Source organism: Oryctolagus cuniculus, chromosome 11 (assembly GCF_964237555.1).
Source record: "Oryctolagus cuniculus chromosome 11, mOryCun1.1, whole genome shotgun sequence".
Lineage (NCBI taxonomy): Eukaryota > Metazoa > Chordata > Mammalia > Lagomorpha > Leporidae > Oryctolagus > Oryctolagus cuniculus.
Genome location: NC_091442.1, coordinates 116,629,356 through 116,653,401, shown reverse-complemented (window position 1 = coordinate 116,653,401; position 24,046 = coordinate 116,629,356). Strand labels below are relative to the sequence as shown.

The 24,046-nt window shown below is 48.4% G+C and overlaps 1 protein-coding gene across 6 annotated transcripts in view; it reads left to right on the top strand.

The window, feature by feature from the left end:
• The window catches only part of MRTFA (myocardin related transcription factor A), a 208,803-nt gene that overhangs the window by 97,492 nt on the left and 87,265 nt on the right, over positions 1-24,046 (top strand). The window contains exon 1 of one of the 6 annotated variants that reach the window (XM_051834088.2): positions 139-3,736. The exons of the other annotated variants lie outside the window; for them this stretch is intronic. Within the exon in view, the coding sequence (XP_051690048.2) occupies positions 3,691-3,736 (46 nt within the window). The 5' untranslated portion in view covers positions 139-3,690. Of the gene's footprint in view, positions 1-138; positions 3,737-24,046 lie in introns of those variants that run through there. 6 annotated transcript variants of the gene reach the window in all.

Here is a 24,046-nt window from a genome sequence, read left to right as displayed (position 1 = left end):
GCATTTAGTTGGGAGCTAAAATCTTAAGAGAGGAGGAGGTTGCCCAGGGAGAATCTGTTAGACAGCAAAGGGGTGCGCCTTGGGGAGGGGGGGGGGTGGGGGTAGAGAAATGGGAGCCATTTAGGATTCTGAGAAGGGTCGGAGAGGTAGGCAAGTAGGATTTTAGAGAGAATCTAGGGACTAGGAAAGTTTGAGAGTATGGAGCCTCTAACATATGTAGGAAGGTCAGTTGGGATAAAACTGGCCCCTTTAATAATGAGGACTGAAGGCCTTTGGGTTGTGTGTGGTGGGATCAGGGTGGGAAGACTGTATATGTGTACAGAGTCATATTACTGATACTTATTAAACGCTGTTACTAACTTCTAGTAACTTAGACACTTAAAAACTATATTGCGGCCGGCGCTGCAGCTCACTAGGCTAATCCTCTGCCTTGTGGCGCTGGCACACCGGGTTCTAGTCCCGGTTGGGGCGCCAGATTCTGTCCGGGTTGCCCCTCTTCCAGGCCAGCTCTCTGCTGTGGCCAGGGAGTGCAGTGGAGGATGGCCCAAGTGCTTGGGCCCTGCACCCCATGGGAGACCAGGATAAGTACCTGGCTCCTGCCATCGGATCAGCGCGCCAGCCGGGGCGGCCATTGGAGGGTGAACCAATGGCAAAAAGGAAGACCTTCCTCTCTCTCTCTCTCTCACTGTCCACTCTGCCTGTCAAAAAAAAAAAAAAAAAAACTATATTGCTATCCTGCAGTATCTTGTTCCCTTAGAGTGAAGGAAGAGGAACTGCAGATCATTTTAAATTTGTGTTGATTGGGCCAGCGCCGTGGCTCACTAGGCTAATCTTCTGCCTTGCGGCGCCGGTACACCAGGTTCTAGTCCCGGTTGGGGCGCCGGATTCTGTCCCAGTTGCTCTTCTTCCAGTCCAGCTCTCTGCTGTGGCCTGGGAGGGCAGTGGAGGATGGCCCAAGTGCTTGGGCCCTGCACCCGCATGGGAGACCAGGAGGAAGCACCTGGCTCCTGGCTATGGATCAGCGCAGTGCACCGGCCGCAGCGGCCATTGTGGGGTGAACCAACGGAAGGAAGACCTTTCTTTCTCTCTCTCTCTCACTGTCCACTCTGCCTGTCCAAAAAAAAAAAAATTGTGTTGATTGGCTAGAGAGTTATGATTACAAGCAAAGCTTTTACTGGAAGTTAAGATCATTATCCTTTATTCCCTTGGTGCTGTTGACTTTAAAATCATGTTCATTCGTATGCAGAGGCCATGTTAAAGTGTACTTTATTTCTATGAAATGTTACCAGTTTGCTCAAAAAATAGTGGAGTGGAACTGAAGCTGCCACAGGGGTTCTGGCTTTTAGAACTGCAGAGCCGGCTTAAAGCCTGTTTTCCCGGTGACTGCTGTGCGCTGGTGCTCTTAAAGGTAAATGCAAAGTGGGACCCACAGGCAAAGGGCCCATTGCTCTGCCGCTGTTTCTAAGACAGAGTTGTGTGTCTTTTTGTTAGCTCCTTTTATCCCAGAGTGCAAGTAGATGTGGAATTGCTGTGAAGACATTGCTCTTGTAGCCTCTCCTTGGGGCTGTGGTAGGGAGCTCGTGGCCCTGCAAGTGGGGAGAGGAGGTGGGCCCCCTGCTTCCTGCTGTCTCCTGTGCAGGAACCTTGCCCTTTGTGTTTATTTTCCTCTAAGTACAGGGCTGTGAGGGAATTTGTTTCATCTACAAAAACCCTCACACAGCAAGTTGTACGGCCCACGTAGGGACAAAGGAATGACTCAACCTTTTAGGGATGCATTTCCCTCCGTTGCTAACCTCTGACCACACTCTCATGTGGCTGGGAGTTTAGATTTACCCATTTTCCCTACAACAGTTGGAGAGCTTGGTTGCCAGAAGGGGCAGTGAGAAAGCTTCTGCCTCCCAGAGCAGCGCACAGCCCACACTGGCTGCCACTCCATTGCCTGTTGAGTCATTCCCACAGTTCTATATAGAGCTCTTCTGGCTTTTCTTTTTAACGTGGTGTTCTTGGAGTGAGAAAGAAAGGACGTTTCCCTCTCGCTCAGAGTCCCCCCACCTCAAATCTTGTTGCTTTCTCTATTGGAAGAGAGGAGTGCCCCCTCTCCCACCCCAGGCCGTTTTCTCTCCTGAGCCCCTCCTGCTTGTGTTTATAGCTGTTTGACTGTTTAAGGATTAAGGTCCTCCCTGGGCTGGGTTGTTGCAGTAGATGAAATTTGAGATACAGGCTGCTGGGTAAGTGACAGGATTGAGGAATTCTAGGTGAAATGCCCAACATGAATTTCCAGTTGTCTGCCGTCTAAAAGTCAATCGAATGCGCAGAAGCGTCTCGGCATCATTATTTTGAATACAGTTGGTAAAAGGTCTGTGAGGGAATGAAGGAGATTTTGATGTCGGGTAGATTAAAAAGCAGCTTTATGTGTAATTTAGGAGGATTGAAGGTCAGATACTCACATTCACTCTTTTTCGGAACATCTGCTCTAGGCTAGTGGAAAAAGGATCGGAATTTCTTTATTAGGAAAAGGCAGCTCTTACACAGCTTCTGGTACCCCTAGCATGCTCATAAAGCAGTTGTTTGGCCCAGAGATTAAGCCGCTAGTTGGGACGCGCTACTGGCTGTTGGAGCACCTGGATTCAGGTCCTGTCTCAGCTGTTCCAGCTTCCTGCTGACGCGCAGCCTGTGAGGCAGTAGTGATGGCTCAAGTCCCTGGGTCCCTGCCACACACGTGAGAGACTTGGGTTAGTACTTGGCTCCTGGTTTCGGCCAGCCTGGGCCTTTGGGGGCATTTGGGAAGTGAACCAGCAACCCAGCAGATGGGAGTTCTGTCTGACTTTTTCTCAGCCTCTCCAGAAAAAACAAAAAGTAAAAAGCAAACAAAAAAAACTCCACACAAGTGTGTCACACACAGGCCAACATCAGTGATCTGTCTACTCACAGATCACGGGTCTCACACAGGCACAAGTCAGGGGCTCTCTGAAGGACTGGCAGATCTGAAAGACAGATTACAGCTCCGGAATGTATCCAGATGACTTTTTGAAACAGATATTTTAATTGGAGTGGGGGTGGAGAAGTAGTTGAGCTTCTGTAGTGAAATATTCAACTTCCGTAGCCTGTTATCTATAAATAACACAGATAAAGAAGCTGGTGGAATTCTTTTTCAGAAAACTTACTCAGCTCACATATTATGTATGTGTTTCTGTGTGTCTAATCCCCACCCCACCCCCCTTCAGCAGCTCAGTAAGTGGACTGTTTCTCAGATTCGGTCGATTGGATTGTGTTTAATTCGTTGCTCCAGACTGCATGAATGGTAGAGTTCCTTATAGTAGGGTTTTCAATAAAATCTTATCTTTTTCTAGAAAGAGAGGAAAAAAGGCATTTGATCTGTTTTCCCAAAGTCTCTCCCTCCCCCCAGAGACAGGCAGCAAGGGGAGGAGCTCTCGCACTTCTTACCACACTTCATGTGTCTTTTTGGTTTCCCGTCGGCAGTAATTCAGCTCTGTGCCATCCTGACTTGCCTGAAGGTTGGCTAACTTGGTGACCGCGCCGCGAGGGGAGTGAGTTCTCACAGTCTGATTGGAGCGTCAGGCATGAGACTGAATTTGGGGGAGGTTCTGTAGCCTTTGCAGGCAGCGTCTTCCTCCCGGACTCTGACTGCTGCACGGTGCTCGGGGCTGTTGTTTCGGAGAAGACCCCGTCATGACTCTGCTGGAACCTGAGATGCTCATGATGGCCGTGCAGGCAGGTAATCCCTGTCTCCTGCAAGCCTGTCGCCACAGGCTTCATAAAGACGTTGGGCATATTTGTTCTAGGACTGGACAGACGTGGGGGGGTGTAATGAATTCTCCAGGAAATGCACTGTGTTTTCAGGTTTTTGTCGATTAAAAAAAGAATATTGCTCTAATCCATTCAATGCCTACTCTTCAGAAGGAGACCTCTTTGTGGAAAAGAAATATTTGTCTTCTCTACCCTAAGCAAGCATTTTATTTTTCTCTGTGGTGCCTTTAACAAAAGGGAATTAAATTGCTTTTCATACTTTATATATTACTGTTTTAGTCACTCATCCATATTGTATTTTATGTCTTTGTGAAAGCATGTTTTAAAATTTTCCTTAGCTGTTCTGTTTTGTGGCATCATCTTTAATGTATCTTTTTTTGGTTTTGTGGAAATGCTCTTGATATCACATGGGATGGGTACTAAAATCTGGAGATGGGGAGAGTTTGAGCTGGAGGCAGTTCACAGAAGGAATGTAGGATTTTTGAAATTCTCTCTGAAAACTGTTTTCCAAGTCAGAAGTGTCCTTTAAAACATTTTAAAAATTCCAGTTAATTTTTAATGGTTTCTTCTACTTTTAGTGTTTTTAAACTTGTAAGTCAATTATCTAAAAATAGGGAATGTTCTTTTGTTATTTTTAGACTTCTACTCAGATGTGATCTGTAGCGTTTCCCTGTTCCAGAGCATATCTTTATACAGATTCATACAAGTGGCATCTGGGGACCCCCCATCCACTGGCCTTCTCTGGGAGGAGCACGATTCTGTTGGTCCAGCAGAGCTGAGCCCCTGCTCTCCCTGGGGGGAGCTTAGGTAGATGTTGAAGACACAGAGGGGTGTCAGTTGAAGACAGATCAAAGGCTCGCAGCTTAAGCCTTGCGGACAGAGAAGGGACCACAAGGGAAGGTGCTGCTACCATATTTTTTTCTGGTTTTATGACCAGAAGTGAGTCATGTATTAGTTGAATTTTTCTGCTCGTATATGCATTCATTCCATGTTCCCTTTCCTTTTCCTCCCACAGAGCTGTTGAGCTTTGTGCTCTAAACGAGTCAGTGTGCTTATCTGAATGTGTCCCATCTGTCTGATGAAATAGCTCCCAGTTAAACTCACTCAGGTCTTTGTTTCCTGTCTGTATCCCAGTCCTTTGCTAGGTGTGGGCAAGTGCATATTTTATCTTGAGGAGCAGATGTTAGCATCTTCTTTAGTCACTTGGTTATTCATTGGTTAGTTCAGCCTAGTACATTTTGTTTATTTTTTAAAAAGATTTATTTTATTTATTTGAAAAGCAGAGTTACAGAGAGGCAGAGGCAGAGAGAGAAAGAAAAAGGGAGAGAGAGAGAGGGAGGGAGGGAGAGAAGGAGAGAGAGAGGTGTCTTCCATCCACTGATTCACTCCCCAGATGACTACAACAGCCAGAGCTGCATCAATCAGAAGCCAGGCGCTTCTTCCAGATCTCCCATTCAAGTGCAGGGGCCCAAGGACTTGGGCCATCCTCTGCTGCTTTTCCAGGCACATTAGAAGGGAGCTGGATTGGAAGTGGAAGAGCCAGGACTTGAACTGGCGCCCATATGGAATTCTGGCATTGCAGATGGTGGCTTTACCCACTGTGCTGCAATGCCAGCCCCTTATTCTAGTAGCTTTTTTTTTTTTAAGATTTATGTATTTATTTGAAAGAGTTACACAGAGATTATACACACACACACACACACACACACACACACAAAGAGAGAGAGAGATCTTCCATATTCCAGTTCACCTCCCAAATGGCCACAACAGCCGGGGCTTGGCCAGGCTGAAGCCAGGAGTCAGGAGTTTCTTCCCGATCTCCCACATGGGTGCAGAGCCCCGAGCACTTGGGCCATCTTCTGCTGTTGCCCCACACACATTAGCAGGGAGCTGGATAGAAAGTGGAGCAGCCAGATCTCAAAATGGTGCCCATATGAGATGCTGGCATTGCAGGCAGTGGCTTAACTCTCTGTGCCACAATGCTGGTCCCATCATTCTGGTAGCTTTTAAAGGTTGAAAGATAGTACCCTCTACCTTATGGTGGTCTCAGTGTTCCCAGTCCTAAAGGGGACAGAGACATACATGTCTTGCCCGAGAGCTGTTTTTCCTATGACATACGTTGGGCAGGGCTAGCCGTCCATCTGTTGTACCACCTACTTCATAGAACTTAGAAAGGATAATACTATATAAGACAAGTGCAGGTGAAACCGACAAGGGTGACATAGGTAGAAGAAAAGGCCTGCCAGGAATCGTCTGTACTGTGTGTGGACTTTGTTCTCTGGCTTACGTTTGTAAAAGTAGAGAAGATTGGGGTAGGAAAGAGTAATACCAAACTAATTTCTCCAGTACCTGCCATTCCTTAATGTTCAAAAACCTTCTCTGCTGTGGCCAGGGAGTGCAGTGGAGGATGGCCCAAGTACTTGGGCCCTGCACCCCATGGGAGACCAGGAAAAGCACCTGGCTCCTGCCATCGGATCAGCGCGGTGCACTGGCCGCAGCACACCGGCCACTGCGGCCATTGGAGGGTGAACCAACGGCAAAGGAAGACCTTTCTCTCTGTCTCTCTCTCTCACTGTCCACTCTGCCTGTCAAAAAAAAAAAAAAAAAAAAAAAAAAAAAAAAAAAAAAAAAACCACCTTAATAGTGTGTTTATAAAATTGTTATCATTTTGTTCTGAAGTGCTAGCACTGTTAGGTGGATTGTAACAGTAATATGACAGCTAGAGAGAGTAACATGCTGCATCATTTATGATAGGATCTCCCTAAATAAATTCAGTAATTCTACTGAAAATTCAAGACGTTTAGACTTTATGTGAGCTAGAGATTGTCTAGCAATAGGATGTTCTGTACTTCTGTGAATATATGGTTATGAGCAAAACTATTATTTAATATTCTTTTTTTATTTGACAGGCAGAGTTAGAGAGAGAGACAGACAAAAAGAAAGGTCTTCCTTTTCTGTTGGTTCAGTCCCCAAATGGCCGCTACGGCCGGTGCGCTGCGCCGATCCGAAGCCAGGAGCCGGGTGCTTCCTCTGGGTCTCCCACGCGGGTGCAGGGCCCAAGCACTTGGGCCATCCTGCACTGCACTCCCAGGCCACAGCAGAGAGCTGGCCTGGAAGAGGAGCAACCGGGACAGAATCCGGCGCCCCAACCGGGACTAGAACCCGGGGTGCCGGCGGAGGATTAGCCTAGTGAGCCGTGGCGCCGGCCGTTATTTAATATTCTTATTTGAATTCTTTTAAAGAAAATTTTATTTGAGAGGCAGACAGAGTTCTCGTCCCCTGGTTCACTCCTCAATGCCTGTAACGGCCAGGGGTGCACGCCGGAGCCAAAGCTTGAGCTGGGAGCATCATCCAGTTCTTCCTCTGGCTGGCAGGAGTCCCGGTGTTTGAGGCATTGCCACTGCCTCCCTAGGTGTGCACAGAAAGGAAGCTGGAGCCGGGAGCTGGAGCTGGGAATCAGATCCAGGCACTCTGCTGTGGGGTGTGCGTGTCTTAACCACGAGCTTAAACACCTGTCCTTCAATTCCTGATTTAACTATATCCCTACAACTGGATTTAAGAGGCAAAGCTTCTACCTTAAGTCAGAGTTTAGGATACTATTTTAGCAGAGTTTCGGGCACTTCATGTGCTCATTAACAGTTTTCATTCGGTCCGTGGAGCTTGGAGATTATGGGACACACTCAAGTACAGGAACACTTTGAGGCTCCTGCCTGCTGGTCTCTGATCCTTCGGGTCAGGTCAGGTGCTGCCTTCTGTGCCCCTGCTGTTCCCCTGGGACTGCCTTACTGTCTACTGGTTATCATCTTTACTTGTCTCCCTAATTAGATTATTAGCTTCTCAAGGGCGATGGGTTCTTCTGCATTGGCTCCTGAAGTTGGCACGTGGCAGGCAGCATTTTTGAATGAATGATGCAAATTGGTTTGGCCCATTTCCCCAGATAAACAGGCACAAGCTTTTGAATCAAGATTATGCCCAAGTATTTTCACAGCTTTTCTGAGATTAGGCAATGAGTCCTCTAGCCACTATCTTGTATTTTAGTCAGTCTTTGCCCAAAGCAGGTGCTGTTGAAAGCATGACTTTCAAAGCTGAAATTCTTTCATCTCACAGAACGTGTGGTGTGTCCTGCCTACCTTCCTGCTAAACAAGTGCTCTGATCAAGCCACAGTTGGAGTCCCAATGAAAACCTGTCTGGATCCCTGTGATTAGAAAATGAATGACCTGAGCTGACTTTATGGCTGTCGGGCAAAGCACTGACTCTGGTGTATTCTAGAATGGAGAAATGCTAGGGCTCAGCTCTTGACAGCCAAAAGGGCGGGCCCCATGCCAGTGTTCAGACAGTGCATCCCTCTTAGTTTGGGGCAGACTTCTCTCGTAGAAAAAGGATTGAGACCGTCCTCTTGGTTTGCTTTATCTCATGACATACGCTTGATCTTGATGAGGCACATTTAGGGAATCAGGGTGTTTTCTCTCTTTTATGTGTATATGTGTGGACACCCACACCCACACCCAAGACCATAAGAAACTGATGGCAGTGGCTGCCTCAGGGAAAGAGGTTGGAGGATGAGGAGACTGGGGTGGAAGAAACTGTTTGACCCCCAAAAATATTGAGTTCCCTTTTAAGCTTGTTGTTGTTATAGGAATACTCAAGAGCAAAAGAATATATGGAGTGTATATTAAATTTATAAAATGTGACATGAGCCCTGGTAAGAAATAGAGCCCAGCCTGGATACTGAAATCCTCTAAGTGCCCTCTTTGATTTATGCCTCAGAAAACTCTTGTTTTTAACCGTATGCCTTTTAAATCTTTTATGTTTTATACCACGTGCATGTTACCCATTTGTGTCAGGGTTCTCCAGAGAGAGAGAGAGAATGGAGAGAATAGCAGTGTAGGTCTGTGAAGCGGGGGTTGTTAGTGACTTCTGATTTGCTGTCTGCAGACTGGAGACCTTGGGATGCCTGTAGCATGGCAAGTTCAAGTCCAAGGGCCTCAGAACCAGGGAAGCTAACTAAGGCTGTGAATCTCAGTTCCAGGCTAAGAGCCTGAGTACCAGCAAAGGAGCCAGTGGTCTGAGCCCTGGAGTTCAAAGGCCAGCAACTGATGGCCCAGGCAGGAATGGACAGAGTCCCAGGAGTCGGAGCCAGAGACCTGTTCACCTTCTTCTGCACGTGGTCTCTCCAGCAGCCCCTGCCGGTGGTCGGCACTGCCCCATCCAGACCGGGTCTTCCCACCTGGTCCACTCAAACTCATCGGCTCATCTTATTGGGAACCCCCCATCCATACACCCAAAACAACACCTGAACACGTTTCCAGGGCTCTGGGTACTCCCTGCTCCAGTCAGGTTGACACCATAAAATTAACCATCACACTACTAAAAGATACTTGTTAAATTATAATTTAAAAAAATATCTCAGGGCCGGTGCTGTGGCGTAGTGGATTAAGCCACTGCCTGCAGCTCCGGCGTCCCATACAGGTACAGGTTCAAGTCCTGGCTGCTCCACTTCTAATCCAGCTCTCTGTTAATGACCTGGGAAAGCAGCTGAGGATGGCCCAAGCCCTGGGGCCCCTGCCCTGCCATGGGAAACCTGAAAGAAGCTCCTGGCTCTTGTCTCCGGCCTGGCCCCGCTCCAGCCATTGCAGCCATTTGGAGAGTGAACCAGAGGATAAAAGAAAGACCTCTCTCTCTCTCTAACTCTGCCTTCCAAATAAATTAAACACACACACACACACAGAACAAACTTAGTTCGTTTACTCTCTCATTTCTTGATGTCTCTGTACTTGGTTCCCCCTACTTCCTCCCCGTCTCCGAGATCTCTGATTGTTAGATTCCCTGTGACCTGTGTGTTTTAGAATAGTGTGAGCTGGAGAAGGGGAGTAGAAGCTAATGAAGACGAGGCTGCAGGAGGGGTGGCGGTGCGGAAAGGGCAGGCTGCGGATGGGTAACTGTGTCTTTTCGGGGGTATGTTGGCTCTCGAAGGAACCTCTTCCTCCCTGTGTGGACTCCGCGGCTCAGAGGTCGGTGGAGCTGGAAAGCTCTGGGACCTTCGCAGTGCCTTCTCTCTGGGTCTCTCAATGCTGTGAACGTTAATGTGGCCTTTAAAACCAAGCACACTTTTGTTCATATCTAAGGGATTTTCAGATCTTGAAGGAAACCTGAGGTATTTTCTTGCTCTCCTCTGTATTTAAGGTGAGGAAATTGGCCCATCAAGGTTAATGTATTTCCTGAAGTCACATAGTTAATTAGTGCCGAGATGAAAGGAGCATTGCTTTCCTTACCCCTGTCCAGCGTCCTGCCATCGCATACTCACAGAGAAATCGTGAGCGACCTCTGATGGGTGAGGTTGTTGATCATTTTTCTCATCCTGGTTTTCCTTGGGTTTTTCCATGTTAATGTCACCACTCAGACTCTCTTCTGAAGAGGTGGAGACACAAACAGTGGCTGGGGTCCACCCCGCCCTGGGCAGTGTGGTCGCAGTGCTGTAGCTCCCATGGTTCTCTGCTGGGCTTCCATCTTGCCTGTCTCCCTGGCCCGGCTGATGATCTCAGCAGACAGGTAGGCAGTCGGTCAGCTGTTGTCATCGGTTCCTGGCTTACCTCTGACTGCCCTGTCTCTGACTCATTGATTTATCTGGGGTCTCCTTAGAGTTGGGATCCAGATCAAAGGGATTTGAAATCCTCTGTATGTCTCCCATCCTTTTTGTTTCCTTTTGGGTGAGGCAAGCTGTCAAGGCCATGAACACCACAATTTTAGCTTTCTTGAAACGGTGCCAAATTAAATAAAGACGAGTCTCCTACGATCTTGGTTTTTTTTTTTTTGGATCTTTACTTTTATGATTACCACATGCATTATTTTTGAAAGAATTTTCTTTATAATAACAAGGAAAAAATACTGAAGAACCTTGCTCTGCCATCAACAACATAAAAACCTGCTTTCTTTGCCTTTTCCTGTCAAGCTGACGGGCAGCGATGAGGCTGAGCTCATGGCGTCAGGGGTCTCGGGCGCGCTCAGCCCCTCGACGGAATCACAGGACTAGGTGGCGGTGGCAGCAGGGTGAACATCGGGGACTCGCGAAGCGCAGCACACGGCAGAGCGCAGGAGTGAGACTGTCGTGATGTCACGACTTCAAGGTGCTCGTCTCACTTCATCTTCTCCAGCTCTTTGCGGTATCCATATTTTCACATTTTACAGAGGAAACTGAGGCTCAAAAGCTTAAGGGTTCACAGTAGCACATGGAAAAGCTGTTTGCATTCAGGGTCTTTAGTTTGAGAACCACTTACTCACAAGATCCCCTGTAAATTAAAATCAGGTCTTTTCTTGGCCGACGCCGCAGTTCACTAGGCTAATCCTCCACCTGTGGCGCCGGCACACCAGGTTCTAGTCCCGGTCGGGGTGCCGGATTCTGTCCCGGTTGCCCCTCTTCCAGGCCAGCTCTCTGCTGTGGCCCGGGAGTGCAGTGGAGGATGGCCCAAGTGCTTGGGCCCTGCACCCCATGGGAGACCAGGAAAAGCACCTGGCTCCTGCCATCAGATCAGTGCGGTGCGCCGGCTGCAGCGCGCCGGCCACGGCGGCCATTGGAGGGTGAACCAACGGCAAAGGAAGACCTTTCTCTCTGTCTCTTTCTCTCACTGTCCACTCTGCCTGTCCAAAAAAAAAAAAAAAAAAAAAAAAAATCAGGTCTTTTCCGTCCTCACTCAGCGCGAAGCTCTGCCTGCAGGCCTCCAGCCTTCTGAATTCATCTCCTCCCCTCCCTTCCTTGTTTGTCCCAAGGGTGTCGACTTCTTTGCTGCCCTTGCACACTGTCCCTCCCGTGCCAGGGCTTTTGCACTGCTGTTCCTCCTGCTGGAGCCCCCGGCTTGGCCTCTGGTTCCTTCAGATCTTTAAGTATGACTTTGTGAATTGAGTCTTCCCTGACCACTGTTGTGTAATGCCCTGCTTTTATTTTTCTTCATACCAGTTGTCATTCGACAACACACACGGTTCATGTGTTTGTTGGTCGCTGCTGTCTCCCTACTAGAATGGCACTGCCACACAGTGGGGAGTTTGTCTCATGTGTTTTCTGCCAGGTGTGTAAAGGTACGTAGCAAGCCCTTAATGATCCTTGAGTACATAATTCACCCACGAGTTTGGGGTATGTTCCAGGTAGGCGTGTTCGTGGTTGTGCAGCCCGCCTTGACGGCAGAGGTCCCCAGGCTGTGGTCTGAGGCTGGCCAGGGTACCCTGAGACTTGTCAGTGTCTGAGGAGTAAACTACCCTGGAGTGTTACCATGAATGCACAGTGACACCTCAACAGGTGAATGCAGAATTGTAGCATATCCCATATCAGAATGTTTGCAAAAGTGGTAAAACAGTAGCATTCTTTTCCCTTTTATTCAGTTTTTTTTTTTTTTTAATTTTTTGACAGGCAGAGTGGACAGTGAGAGAGAGAGAGACAGAGAGAAAGGTCTTCCTTTTGCCGTTGGTTCACCCTCCAATGGCCGCCGCGGCTGGAACGCTGCGGCCGGCGCACTGCGCTGATCCGATGGCAGGAGCCAGGTACTAATCCTGGTCTCCCATGGGGTGCAGGGCCCAAGGACTTGGGCCATCCTCCACTGCACTCCCGGGCCACAGCAGAGAGCTGGCCTGGAAGAGGGGCAACCGGGACAGAATCCGGCGCCCCAACCGGGACTAGAACCTGGTGTGCCGGCGCCGCAGGCGGAGGATTAGCCTAGTGAGCCGCGGTGCCGGCCATTCTTTCCCCTGTTTTTTAATTTGTTTCGGAAAATAATGTTTGTCATATTATTTATGCTAACACGTAATGAGTTTATTGTCCAGTTTTTAAAGAAATAATAAATACATCAAAAATGTTTTCAGTTTTGAATTCTGCTGTGACCACAGTGGCCAGCCCTCACCAGAAGGGGTGAGGCGTGCACATGCATTGCTCAGAGGTGAGTTCTGCCACACCACTTCCTAGCCTTTGCACTCAGCAGCCCTGTGAGTTTGGATGACTCGTGTTACCTCTCTGTGTGTATTAGTTCATTCTTAAAGTGCGGGTACTGATAGCACCTACCTCAGGAACGTGTCATAGGTACTCGGTGAGTTCATCTATGTGAAGTGCTTATAATAGTTCCTGGCACATAGTAAGTGCCTTGTGTTTTCGTCATCGTTGTTGTTGGAGTTTTGAATACTGTTGGATGAAGAGCGTTTTTATTGCTTCCTGGATATTCTGACAGCTCATCACGACCCTTTTGATATATGGCAACTCATAAAATTTAAAAAAATATGTTTTTCTGTAACGTTGAAATACTTCTGGGAATTTGTTCTAAGAAAACGAAAAGATATATAAAATTTTTATATAAGGATGTTCAAAGCAGCATTATTTGTAATGGTAAAAGACCAAAACAAACAGAAACAGCGTTTCGGACAAGGAGCTAGAGTGATGGTTGGGGACTCTGCAGTCGGAGCCCACCGAGCCCCCACCTCCCCGACCCACGGCCATGCAGGGCACAGTGAGGAGGAGATGCTCCCTCTGACTCACCTTGTCTGTGTAAATCTCTGTTACATTTCTGCCTTTGTTTCTGCTTTGTAAGATTTATTGAAATTTATCTTTGCAGTGTTTCTGTTGGGCCATGTTCTTGGCAGAGCCCTAGCTGCTTCCTGTGTACACTTACTCATAATTTGCTGAACATTTCAGAAGTTTTTGTAGAAGAAACACAGATGCTTTTTGTTTGTTTGTTTTTGGTGGGAAAGGATACTCTGACTTCTCTTAGGCATAAAATGGTGGCATTAGTATAAAATACATTACTTATCTGGGAGTACTTTTTTTGTAATAAGTTTTGTTCTGTGGCTCTAGGTAAGTGTGAAAATCCTCTTAGCAATCCACGTACTTGTTATCAGAAAGCTGAAGCTCATATTGCCAGTCTTTACTATGTTAATAGGCTCTCAGGCACTTACATTAATTAAATAAGCCTTAATTTTCCGAGTTGTTATCTTAGTATATTCTCTTGAGAATCAGTTGGATTATATTCCTCAAATCAGTGCCTTAAAACTAATGTGTGAAATATTTGGTTGTGTAAGGTGTTGCAAGTGTAGAGTGTTGATATTAATTAGGTGACCCAGAGAGATCCTGTGACCTGAGTCTTTTTCTTTTAAAAGATTAATTTATATATATATATTTTTTTTTTTTTTTTTTTTTTTTTTTGACAGGCAGAGTGGACAGTGAGAGAGAGAGACAGAGAGAGAAAGGTCTTCCTTTGCCGCTGGTTCACCCTCCAATGGCCGCCGCTGCAGCCGGCGCACCGCGCTGATCCTGGCAGGAGCCAGGAGCCAGGTGCTTTTCCTGGTCTCCCATGGGGTGCAGGGCCCAAGCACCTGGGCCATCCTCCACTGCACTCCCTGGCCATAGCAGAGAGCTGGCCTGGAAGAGGGGCAACCGGGACAGAATCCGGCGCCCCAACCGGGACTAGAACCCGGTGTGCCGGCGCCGCAAGGTGGAGGATTAGCCTATTGAGCCACGGCGCCGGCTTAATTTATATATTTGAAAGTCAGAGTTGCAGAGAGAGAGCGAGCGAGCTTCCATCTGCTGGTTTCTCCTCAGATGGCTGCTGCAATGGCTGGGGCTGGGCCAGGCCAAAGCCAGGAACCAGAAGCTTCTTCCTGGTCTCTCCTGTGGGTGCAAGGACCCAAGCACTTGGGCCATCTTCTGCCACTTTCCCAGGCACATTAGCAGGGAGCTGATTGGAAGTGGAGCAGCTGAGACTCGAACTGGTGCTCCTATGGGATGCCAGCGGTGCAAGCTGCAGCCTTACCTGCTACACCATGACACCAGCCTGTGACCTGAGTCTTTAACACCTTGCTCCTCGAAGTGTGGTTGGAGGCCAGCAGTGTCTGTCCGTGTCAGCCAGGACCCTGTAGGAACGCAGCTCTCAGACCCCCCTAGACCTGCAGAGTCAGAACCTGCATTTTGACAAGCTCCTCATTTGTATTTTGAAGTTGAGAAATACTGGTTTTGTTTTTGAGGTGAACATGTAAAATAAAGATGATTTGTTGGTGTATTATTTCCTGAGGATAAGTGCTGCTGGAAATGCTAAAAATCAAGAGATAAGAATGTAGTAATTTGTGTGTGTGTGTGTGTGTGTGTTGTGGTACAGCAGGTTAAGACAACTACTTGTGACATTGGCCTCCAACGTCAGAGTGCCAGTTCAGGTTCTCGCTGGTCTGCTTCCGATCCAGCTCCCTGCTGATATATCCTAGGAAAGCAATGGAAACGCCCAAGTGCTTAGGTCCCTGCCACCCACATGGGAGACCCAGATGGAGCTTCTGGCTTCAGCCTGGGGAGTGAAACAGCGTATTGAAGATCTCTCATTCTCTCTCTCTCTCTCTCTCTCTCTCTCTCTCTCCCCTTCTAAATAAATAGATAAATCTGTCAAAAATACAGTGCTTAGAAAGATTATATGATGTCTAATTTGTGTAGAAACACAAGATAAAACAAACAACAGAGAAAATCTGCTAGCCAGAGCTCTGCATTAGATAAATGTTCACAATTGGGCCTCTCTTTTGGGGCCATTTTTGTTGACTTTTCAAAGAATGAACAAATGGACTTCCTTTGTTAAAAAAATAATTTGTGTTTTTGAAAGGTAGAGAGTTAAGTGCCTATCTGCTGATCACTCTCCAAATGCCCACAACAACCAGGGCTGGGCCAGGCCATAGCCAAGTACCCGAAGCTCAATTCAGATCTCTCACATGGGTGGCTGGGACCCAACCACATGCGCCATCACCTGCTCCTCTCAGGGTCTGTACCAGCAGAAAGCTGGAATCTGAAGCAGAACCAGAACCAGAACTTGATCCCAGGCACCCTGATGTGGGATGTGGGCATCCCAAGTGGTATCTGAACTATTGTGCCAAACACCTGCCCCTAGGCTTGCTCTTGACATTCTAGGATGTTTTATTAAGAAGGGATCTTAGATATAAAGCCTGTGACTTATAGATGAACAAACTGGGGACTAAGATTGTTTGGTGTGGTTTACCCAAGATCACATCGTGTGCACTCCTCATCACCTGGATTTCAACCGCTAATCTCTGTATCTCTTATGCTACCCCTCTGTATCGCTGAAGACCATATATTGTCAGTTGCTTCCATTGATGTTAATTAAAAATATACTGAACAATTATGAGTGAGAATAAATTTGACACACCCCACAGCATCTTGGGAAAATGATGGGACTCACTCTCTTCTTCCCGTTCTGTGTGAACACTTGTGTTAGCTTCAGAAAAAGACATTTGCCTGTTGTCTGGAAGTTGGATTCCTCCTCCTATGGACTGGTGACGCTGGCTGCTCAGTCCTGTGCTCTCTGAGTTCGTGGGGGTTGGGAGGGGAGGCAGTGGGGCTTTTCTCTTCTGAAATGGCAGGGGTTGTGGCAGTGGTTTTGAGTGTTTAGTGGCAACATTATATAACAGTTTATGAATCAAGAAAGACCTGGCTATCTTAGCAAATATTGACCCTTAACTTCAGAGTAAACACAAAAGAATATTCATTGGAAATGGGTCTTAGACCTAACTGTGAAAGCTGAGGGACATGAAAGCATGGACTGTGACATTCATGTTCTCTTTTGTTTGTTTGTTTGTTTGTTTTTTGGAGGGAGCATTACTAAATTGAACTTTGTTGAGTTCAAACACTTTTTATCTTCCTGTGCATTGTTGTATAAATGGAAGACATTGAAAAAAATGAAAAGGCAAACTATAGAAGGGGAGACAATATTTATAATATTACATATATCTGAAAACAGAGATGTACCTAGAATTTATAAATCACTCATAAAACACATTATAAGAAAATAACCTAATTAAAAGTGGGCAGGGGGCTGGTGCTGTGGCGTAGCAGGTAAAGCCAACCCTTCAGTACTGACATCCCATGTGGATGCTGGTTCGAGTCCCGGCTGCTCCACTTCCAATCCAGCTCTCTGCTATGGCCTGGGAAAGCAGTAGAAGATGGCCTAGGTCCTTGGGCCCCTGTACCCACATGGGAGACCTGGAAAAGGCTCCTGGCTCCTGGCTTCGGATTGGTGCAGCTCCAACCATTGTGGTCATCTGGGGAGTGAACCAGCGGATGGAAGCCCTCCCCCCCCCCCCCGCATCTCTACATCTCTCTAACTCTGCCTTTCAAATAAAATAAATCTTTTAAAAAAAAGTGAGAGGCTTCTAAAATGTATGTGTGGCCAATAATTACATGAAAAGATGCTAGCCGGTGCCACGGCTCAATAGGCTAATCCTCCGCCTGCGGCGCCGGCACACTGGGTTCTAGACCCGGCCGGGGCACCGGATTCTGTCCCAGTTGCCCCTCTTCCAGTCCAGCTCTTTGCTGTGGCTCAGGAGTGCAGTGGAGGATGGCCCAAGTGCTTGGGCCCTGCACCCGCATGGGAGACCAGGAGAAGTACCTGGCTCCTGCCATCGGATCAGCGCAGTGCGCCGGCCACAGCGTTCCAGCCACAGCGGCCGTTGGAGGGTGAACCAACAGTAAAGGAAGACCTTTCTCTCTGTCTCTCTCTCTCACTATCCACTCTGCCTGTCCCCCCCCCACACACACACACAAAAATGCTGAACGTTATCAGTCATCAGAGAGATGCAAATTAAAACCACAGTGAGACGACCATTCATTTACCCAGTGGAATCAGCTAAAGCTAAAAAGACAATGCTAAGTATTGGCAAGGTTGTGGAGCAATGGGAACTCATGACAGGTAGATGTAAAATAGTGTCCATCCACTTGAGAAGACAATGTGTGGGGCTGGTATTGTGACATAGTGGGCTAAGCCTCTGCCTGCAGCATTGTCATCCCATGTGAGTGCTGGTTTTGGTCCAGGCTGCCCTACTTCTGATCCAGCTCCCTGCTACTGTGCCTGGGAAAGCAGCAGAGGATGGCCCAGATGTTGGGCACCTACGTGAGAGAGCCAGAGGAAACTCCTGGCTCCTGATTTCAGACTGGCCCAACCCCAGCCATTGCAGCCATTTGGGGAGTGAACCAGCAGATGGAAGTGCTCTCTCTGTGTGTCTCTTTCTCTTTCTCTTGAACTGCGTTTCAAATAAAGTAACTTTTTTAAAAATGATATATTTATCTATTTGAAAGGCAGAGGCAGAGAGAGAGAGAGAGAGGTTTTCCAACCCCTGGTTCACTCTCCAAATGGCCACAACAGCCAGAGCTGGGCCAGTCCGAAGCCAGGAGCCAGGGGTTTCCTCCAGGTCTCCCACGTGGGTGCAGGGGCCCAAGGACTTGGGCCATCTTCTCCTTTCCCAGGCCATAGCAGAGAGCTGGATCGGAAGTGGAGCAGCTGGGTCTCAAAATGATGCCCACATGGGATGCTGGCACTGTGGCTGCTTTACCTGCTACACCACAGCACTAGCCCCAAATAAATCTTTAAAAAAAGAAAGAAAGAAAAGGAAACAGTTTGGGGCTGACATAGTGGGTAAAGTCACCACTTGAGATGCTGATATCTCACATGCATGCTGATTCATGTCCCAGCAGCTCCACTTTTTCTTCTTTTAAAAAATATTTTATTTATTTATTGAGAGGTAGAGTTATAGACAGTGAGAAGGGGGACAGAGAGAAGTCTTCCATCTGCTGGTTCACTCCCCAGATGACCGCAACGGTCAGAGCTGCGCCGATCCAAAGCCAGGACCCAGGAGCCTCCTCCAGGTCTCCCACGCAGGTACAGGGGCCCAAGGACCTAGGCCATCTTCTACTGCTTTCCCAGGCCATAGCAGAGAGCTGGATCAGAAGAAGAACAGCTGGGACTAAAACCGGCACCTGTATGGGATGCCGGCACCGCAGGCACATGATTAACCTACTGCGCCACTCACCGGCCCCCAGCTCCACTTTCAGTCCAGCTCCCTGCTAGTAGCTCGGGGAAGCAGCAGAAGATGGTCCAGGTACTTGGGCCCTGGTACCCACATGAGAGACCTATATGAAGCTCCTGGCTCCCAGCTTTGACCTGGGTCAGCCCTGGCCATTGCAGCCACTTAGGGAGTGAACCAGTGAATAGAAGACCTCTTGCTCTCTGTTTCTCCCTCTCTTCGGTAACTTTGACTTTCAAAAAATAATAAATAAATCTTTGGGCAATTTGGCAGTTTCTTAGAAAGGTAAACATATTTGCTGTATAACCCAGCAGTCCTGTTCTTTCACGTTTGTGCTGAAGGTCCACAGCAGCTGTGTTCCTAGTAACCGAAAACTGGAACCCTCCCAGGTGTTCATTATCAGCTGAGTGGATAAACTGTGGTACCTGCACACATTAGAGTACCACTAGCAATAAGAACGAAGAGACTGCTGACTGATGACACTTATGTTTTGATGACTTTCAGAAACAATATCCTGAATGCAAGAAGCCAGATTCAGAAGAGTACACCTTGAATGACACTATGTGACACTTTAAAAAAATTTATTTATTTTAATTTATTTTATTTGAAAGAGTTACAGAGAGAAGGAGAGAGAGAGAGAGAGAGAGAGAGAGAGAGACGGAGGGAGAGAGGTCTTCCATCCACTGGTTCACTCCTCAGGTGGCCGCAATGGCCAGAGCTGCGCCAATCTGAAGCCAGGAGCCAGGAGTTTCTTCTGGGTCTCCCATGCGGGTGCAGGGGCCCAAGAACTTGGACCATCTTCTGTTTTCCCAGGCTATAGCAGAGAGCTGGATTAGAAGTGGAGTAGCCAGGATTTGAACTAGCGCCCATATGGGATGCCAGCACTGCAGGTGGCGGCTTTTGCCACTACACCTATATGACACTCTTGAAAATGTAAGATATGGGGACAGGCGGCAGGTGGTAGGATGCCCACATATCCATGTGCTTAGAGTTGAGTCTTAGCTTTCCATTCCAGTTTCTTCCTGATGTATTCCCTGGTAGGAAGCAGGTGATAGCTCAAGTGGCTGACCCCAATAAATGTTAAAATGCAGGCTGGGGCTGGAATTGTGGCACAGCAGGTTAAGATGCCACCTGTGATACCTGCATCTCTTATGGGCGTAGGTTTGACTCCTGGATGCTCCACTTCTGATCCAGCTCCTTGCCAGTGCATCTGGGAAGGCAGTAGAAGATGGCCTGAGTGGTTGGACCCCTGCCACCCATGGCGGGGACTCACATGGAGTTCTGGGCTCAAATGGAGTTCTGGGCTCCTGCTGTTGGCCTTGCCCAGTCCTGGCTGTTGTGGCATGAACCAGCAGGTGAAGGATCTCCTCTCTCTCTCTGTTTTTGTCCCCCCCCCCCCCCATATATCTAAAACTCTGTCTTTCAATTAAGTAAATAAATCTTTTTTAAAAATGTAGCCTGTGGGGCCGGCGCCGCGGTTCAGTAGGCTAATCTTCCGCCTTGCGGCGCCGGCACACCAGGTTCTAGTCCCAGTCGGGGCGCCGGATTCTGTCCGGGTTGCCCCTCTTCCAGGCCAGCTCTCTGCTGTGACCAGGGAGTGCAGTGGAGGATGGCCCAAGTGCTTGGGCCCTGCACCCCATGGGAGACCAGGAGAAGCACCTGGCTCCTGGCTTTGGATCAGCGCGGTGGGCTGGCCACAGTGCGCCAGCCGCGGCAGCCATTGGAGGGTGAACCAACGGCAAAGGAAGACCTTTCTCTCTGTCTCTCTCTATCACTGTCCACTCTGCCTGTAAAAAAAAAAAAAAAAAAAAAAAGTAGCCTGTGGGCTACTTCTCAGCAATTTTAAAGAGATGATGAACTGTTGATAAATAAAATATCCTGGGTGACTCTGAAGATAATTATGCTAAGTTAAAAAAAAAAAGCTAATCCTAAAAGATGATAGCCTGTATGATTCTGTGTGTATAACATTCTTGACATGACAACATGAGGAATATGGAGAACAGACTGGTGATGGTCAGGGGCTAAGGGTAGCACAGGGCCAGAAAGAAAGTAGGAGTGGCTGTAGGAGGGCAATAGGAGGGATCCGGGCAGTGATGCAATTGCTCTTTATCTTTTCTTTGGTAAAGATTTATTTATTTATTTATTTATTTATTTATTTGAAAGGTAGAGATGCAGAGAGATAGATCTTCCATCTGCTGGTTCACTCCCCAAATGGCTGCAGCAGTCCGGGCTGGACCCAGGACTGAATGAAGCCAGGAGCTTCATTCAGGTCTCCCACGTGGGTGGCAGGGCCCCAAGTACTTGGGCCATCTTCCGTTGCTTTCCCAGGTGCCTTAGCACGGCACAGGATGGGAAGTGGAGCAGCCAGAACTTGAACTGGTGCCCATGTGGTTGTTGTCATTGCAGGTGGTGGCTTAACTGGCTGTACCACAATACCCGCCCCAAATGGGATTGTTCTTTATCCTGAATGTAGCAGTGTCTGTGTCATTCATTGTATTGAACTGCGGTTTTGCAAGGTGTTACCATTTGAGGGAAACTGGGTAAAGACTACATGGGAGGGGCCGGCGCCGTGGCTCAATAGGCTAATCCTCCACCTTGCGGCGCCGGCACACCGGGTTCTAGTCCCGGTCAGGGCGCCGGATTCTGTCCCGGTTGCCCCTCTTCCAGGCCAGCTCTCTGCTATGGCCAGGGAGTGCAGTGGAGGATGGCCCAGGTGCTTGGGCCCTGCACCCCATGGGAGACCAGGAAAAGCACCTGGATCCTGGCTCCTGCCATCGGATCAGCGCGGTGCGCCGGCTGCAGCGGCGGCCATTGGAGGGTGAACCAACGGCAAAGGAAGACCTTTCTCTCTCTGTCTCTCTCTCTCACTGTCCACTCTGCCTGTCAAAAAAAAAACAAAAACAAACAAAAACAAAAAAAAAAAACAAAAAACAAAAAAAAAGACTACATGGGAGGGACTGGTGCTGTGGTGTAGCAGATTGGGGTACCACCTGTGGTGCTGGCATTCCATGTGGGCATTGGTTCAGGACCTGGCTGTTCCACTTCCGATCCAACTCTCTACTCTGGCCTGGGAAGGTGGTGGAAGATGGTTCAAGTCCTTGGGCCCCTGCACCCATGTGGGAGACCTGGAGGAGGCACCTGGCTCCTGGCTTCGGATCAGCATAGCGCGCCAGCCGTAGTGGCCATTTGGGGGTTGAACCAACGGAAGGAAGACCTTTCTCTCTGTCTCTCTCTCTAACTCTGCCTGTCAAAAACAAAAAACAAACAAACAAAAACAAAAAACCAACCACACATTGTGCCAAGTGAAAGAAGATAAACCCAGAAGGCCACATATTTTGTAACTCAATTTTTGTGAAATGTCCAGAATTGACAAATCAGCAGAGACAGAAAGTAGACTGGTAGCTGTCAAGGCCTGTGAGGAGGGAGTGTGTGGCGGCAGTGGGGGCAAGACTGCTAACAGGATTTCTTTTTGGAATAATAAAAAATATTCTGTGGGGGGCCGGTACTGTGGCATAGCGGGTTAAAGCCCCCGCCTGCAGCGCTGGCTTCCCATATGGGCGCCAGATTTGAGTCCCGGCTGCTCCACTTCTGATCCAGCTCCCTACTAACGCACCTGGGAAAGCAGCAGACGATGGCCCAAGTGCTTGGGCCCCTGCACTCACATGGGAGACCCAGAAGCTCTGTTCAGCTCTGGCTGTTGCAGTTATTTGGGGAGTAAACCAGTGGATGGAAGACCTTTCTCTCTGTCTCTACCTCTCTCTGTGACTCTCTTTGAAATAAATAAAAATAAATCTTTTAAAAAAAGAGCTGGGGGTCCTGCATTGTGGTGCAGAGGGTGAGCAGGTGCTGGTGATGCTGGGGTCCCCCCGGCAGGGTGTGGTTACCTTCCTGGCTGCTTTGCTTCCTGTTCAGCTTCCCACTGATGCTCCTGGGATGGGCCAGGTACTCGGTCCCTGCCTCCCATGTGGGAGAACCGAATGAAGCTCCTGGCTTCTGGCTTTAGACTGGCTCAGCCCTGGCTGTTGTGGCCATGTGGGAGGTGAACCAGCAGATGGAAGACCTCTTTGTCTCTTCCCCTCTGTCACTCTGCTTGTTGAATGAATGAATCTTAAAAAAATTTAACTCAAATGTTTCAAAACAAGGATTCTGGAATTAGATAGTGGTGATTGTTGCACAAGCTGAGAATATATGAAAATCTGAATTATGCACTTTGGGTGATTGAACTTTATGGCATGTGAATTTTATCCCAATTTTAAAAATTGTATGGAGGCCGGCATTGTAGCATAGCAGGTAAAGCCATCAGCTGTACTGCCAGCTTCCCATGTGGGTACTGGTTTATGTTCTGGCTGCTCCACTGCCAATCTAGCTCTCTGCTAGTGGCCTGGGAAAAGCAATGGAAGACGGCCCAAGCGTCTGGGCTCCTGATACCCACGTGGACTATCTGGAAGGATCTCTTGGCTTTGGCCTGGCTCAGCCCCGGCTGTTGCAGCCATCTGGGGAGTGAACCAGCAGATGGAAGATCTCCCTCTGTGTAACTCTGAATTTCAAAATAAATAAATAAATAAATAAGTCTTAAAATAAAAACAAAACCAGATTGTATGAGAGACAGGTGTTGGGTTCAGCAGGCAAGGTCCCTTGCTTGGGACACTGGCATTCTGTATCAGAGAGCTGATTCAAGTCCTGGCTATTATGCTTTTTTATTTAATTAATTAATTTATTTATTTATTTTTTGACAGGCAGAGTGGACAGTGAGAGAGAGAGAGAGAGAGAAAGGTCTTCCTTTTTGCCGTTGGTTCACCCTCCAATGGCTGCTGCGGCCTGCGCACCGCGCTAATCCGAAGCAAGGAGCCAGGTGCTTCTCCTGGTCTCCCATGCGGGTGCAGGGCCCAAGCACTTGGGCCATCCTCCACTGCACTCCCGGGCCATAGCAGAGAGCTGGCCTGGAAAAGGGGCAACCGGGACAGAATCTGGCGCCCCAACTGGGACTAGAACCCTGGGTGCCGGCGCCGCAGGCGGAGGATTAGCCTATTGAGCCATGGTGCTGGCTTATTATGCTTTTTAAAAAAAATTATTTTTATTTGAAAGGCAGAGTTACCGAGAGGCAGAGGGAGAGAGAGAGTGGTCTTCCATCGCTGATTCACCCCCAAGATGGCTGCAATGGCCAGACCTGCACCAATCTGAAGCCAGGAGCCAGGAGCCTCCTCCAGGTCTCCCCCAGCAGTGCAGGGGCCCAAGGGCTTGGGCCATCTTCTACTGCTTTTCCAGGCCATAGCAGAGAGATGGATTGGAAGTGGAACGGCTGGGACTCGAACTGACACCATATGGGATGCCGGCACTGCAGGCAGCAGCCTTGCCTGCTTTGTCACAGTGCCAGCCCCTACTGTGCTTTTTATCCAGTTTCCTGCTAAGGCATCCTGGGTGGCAACAGACCACAGCTCCAGTGCTGAGGCTAATGATGCC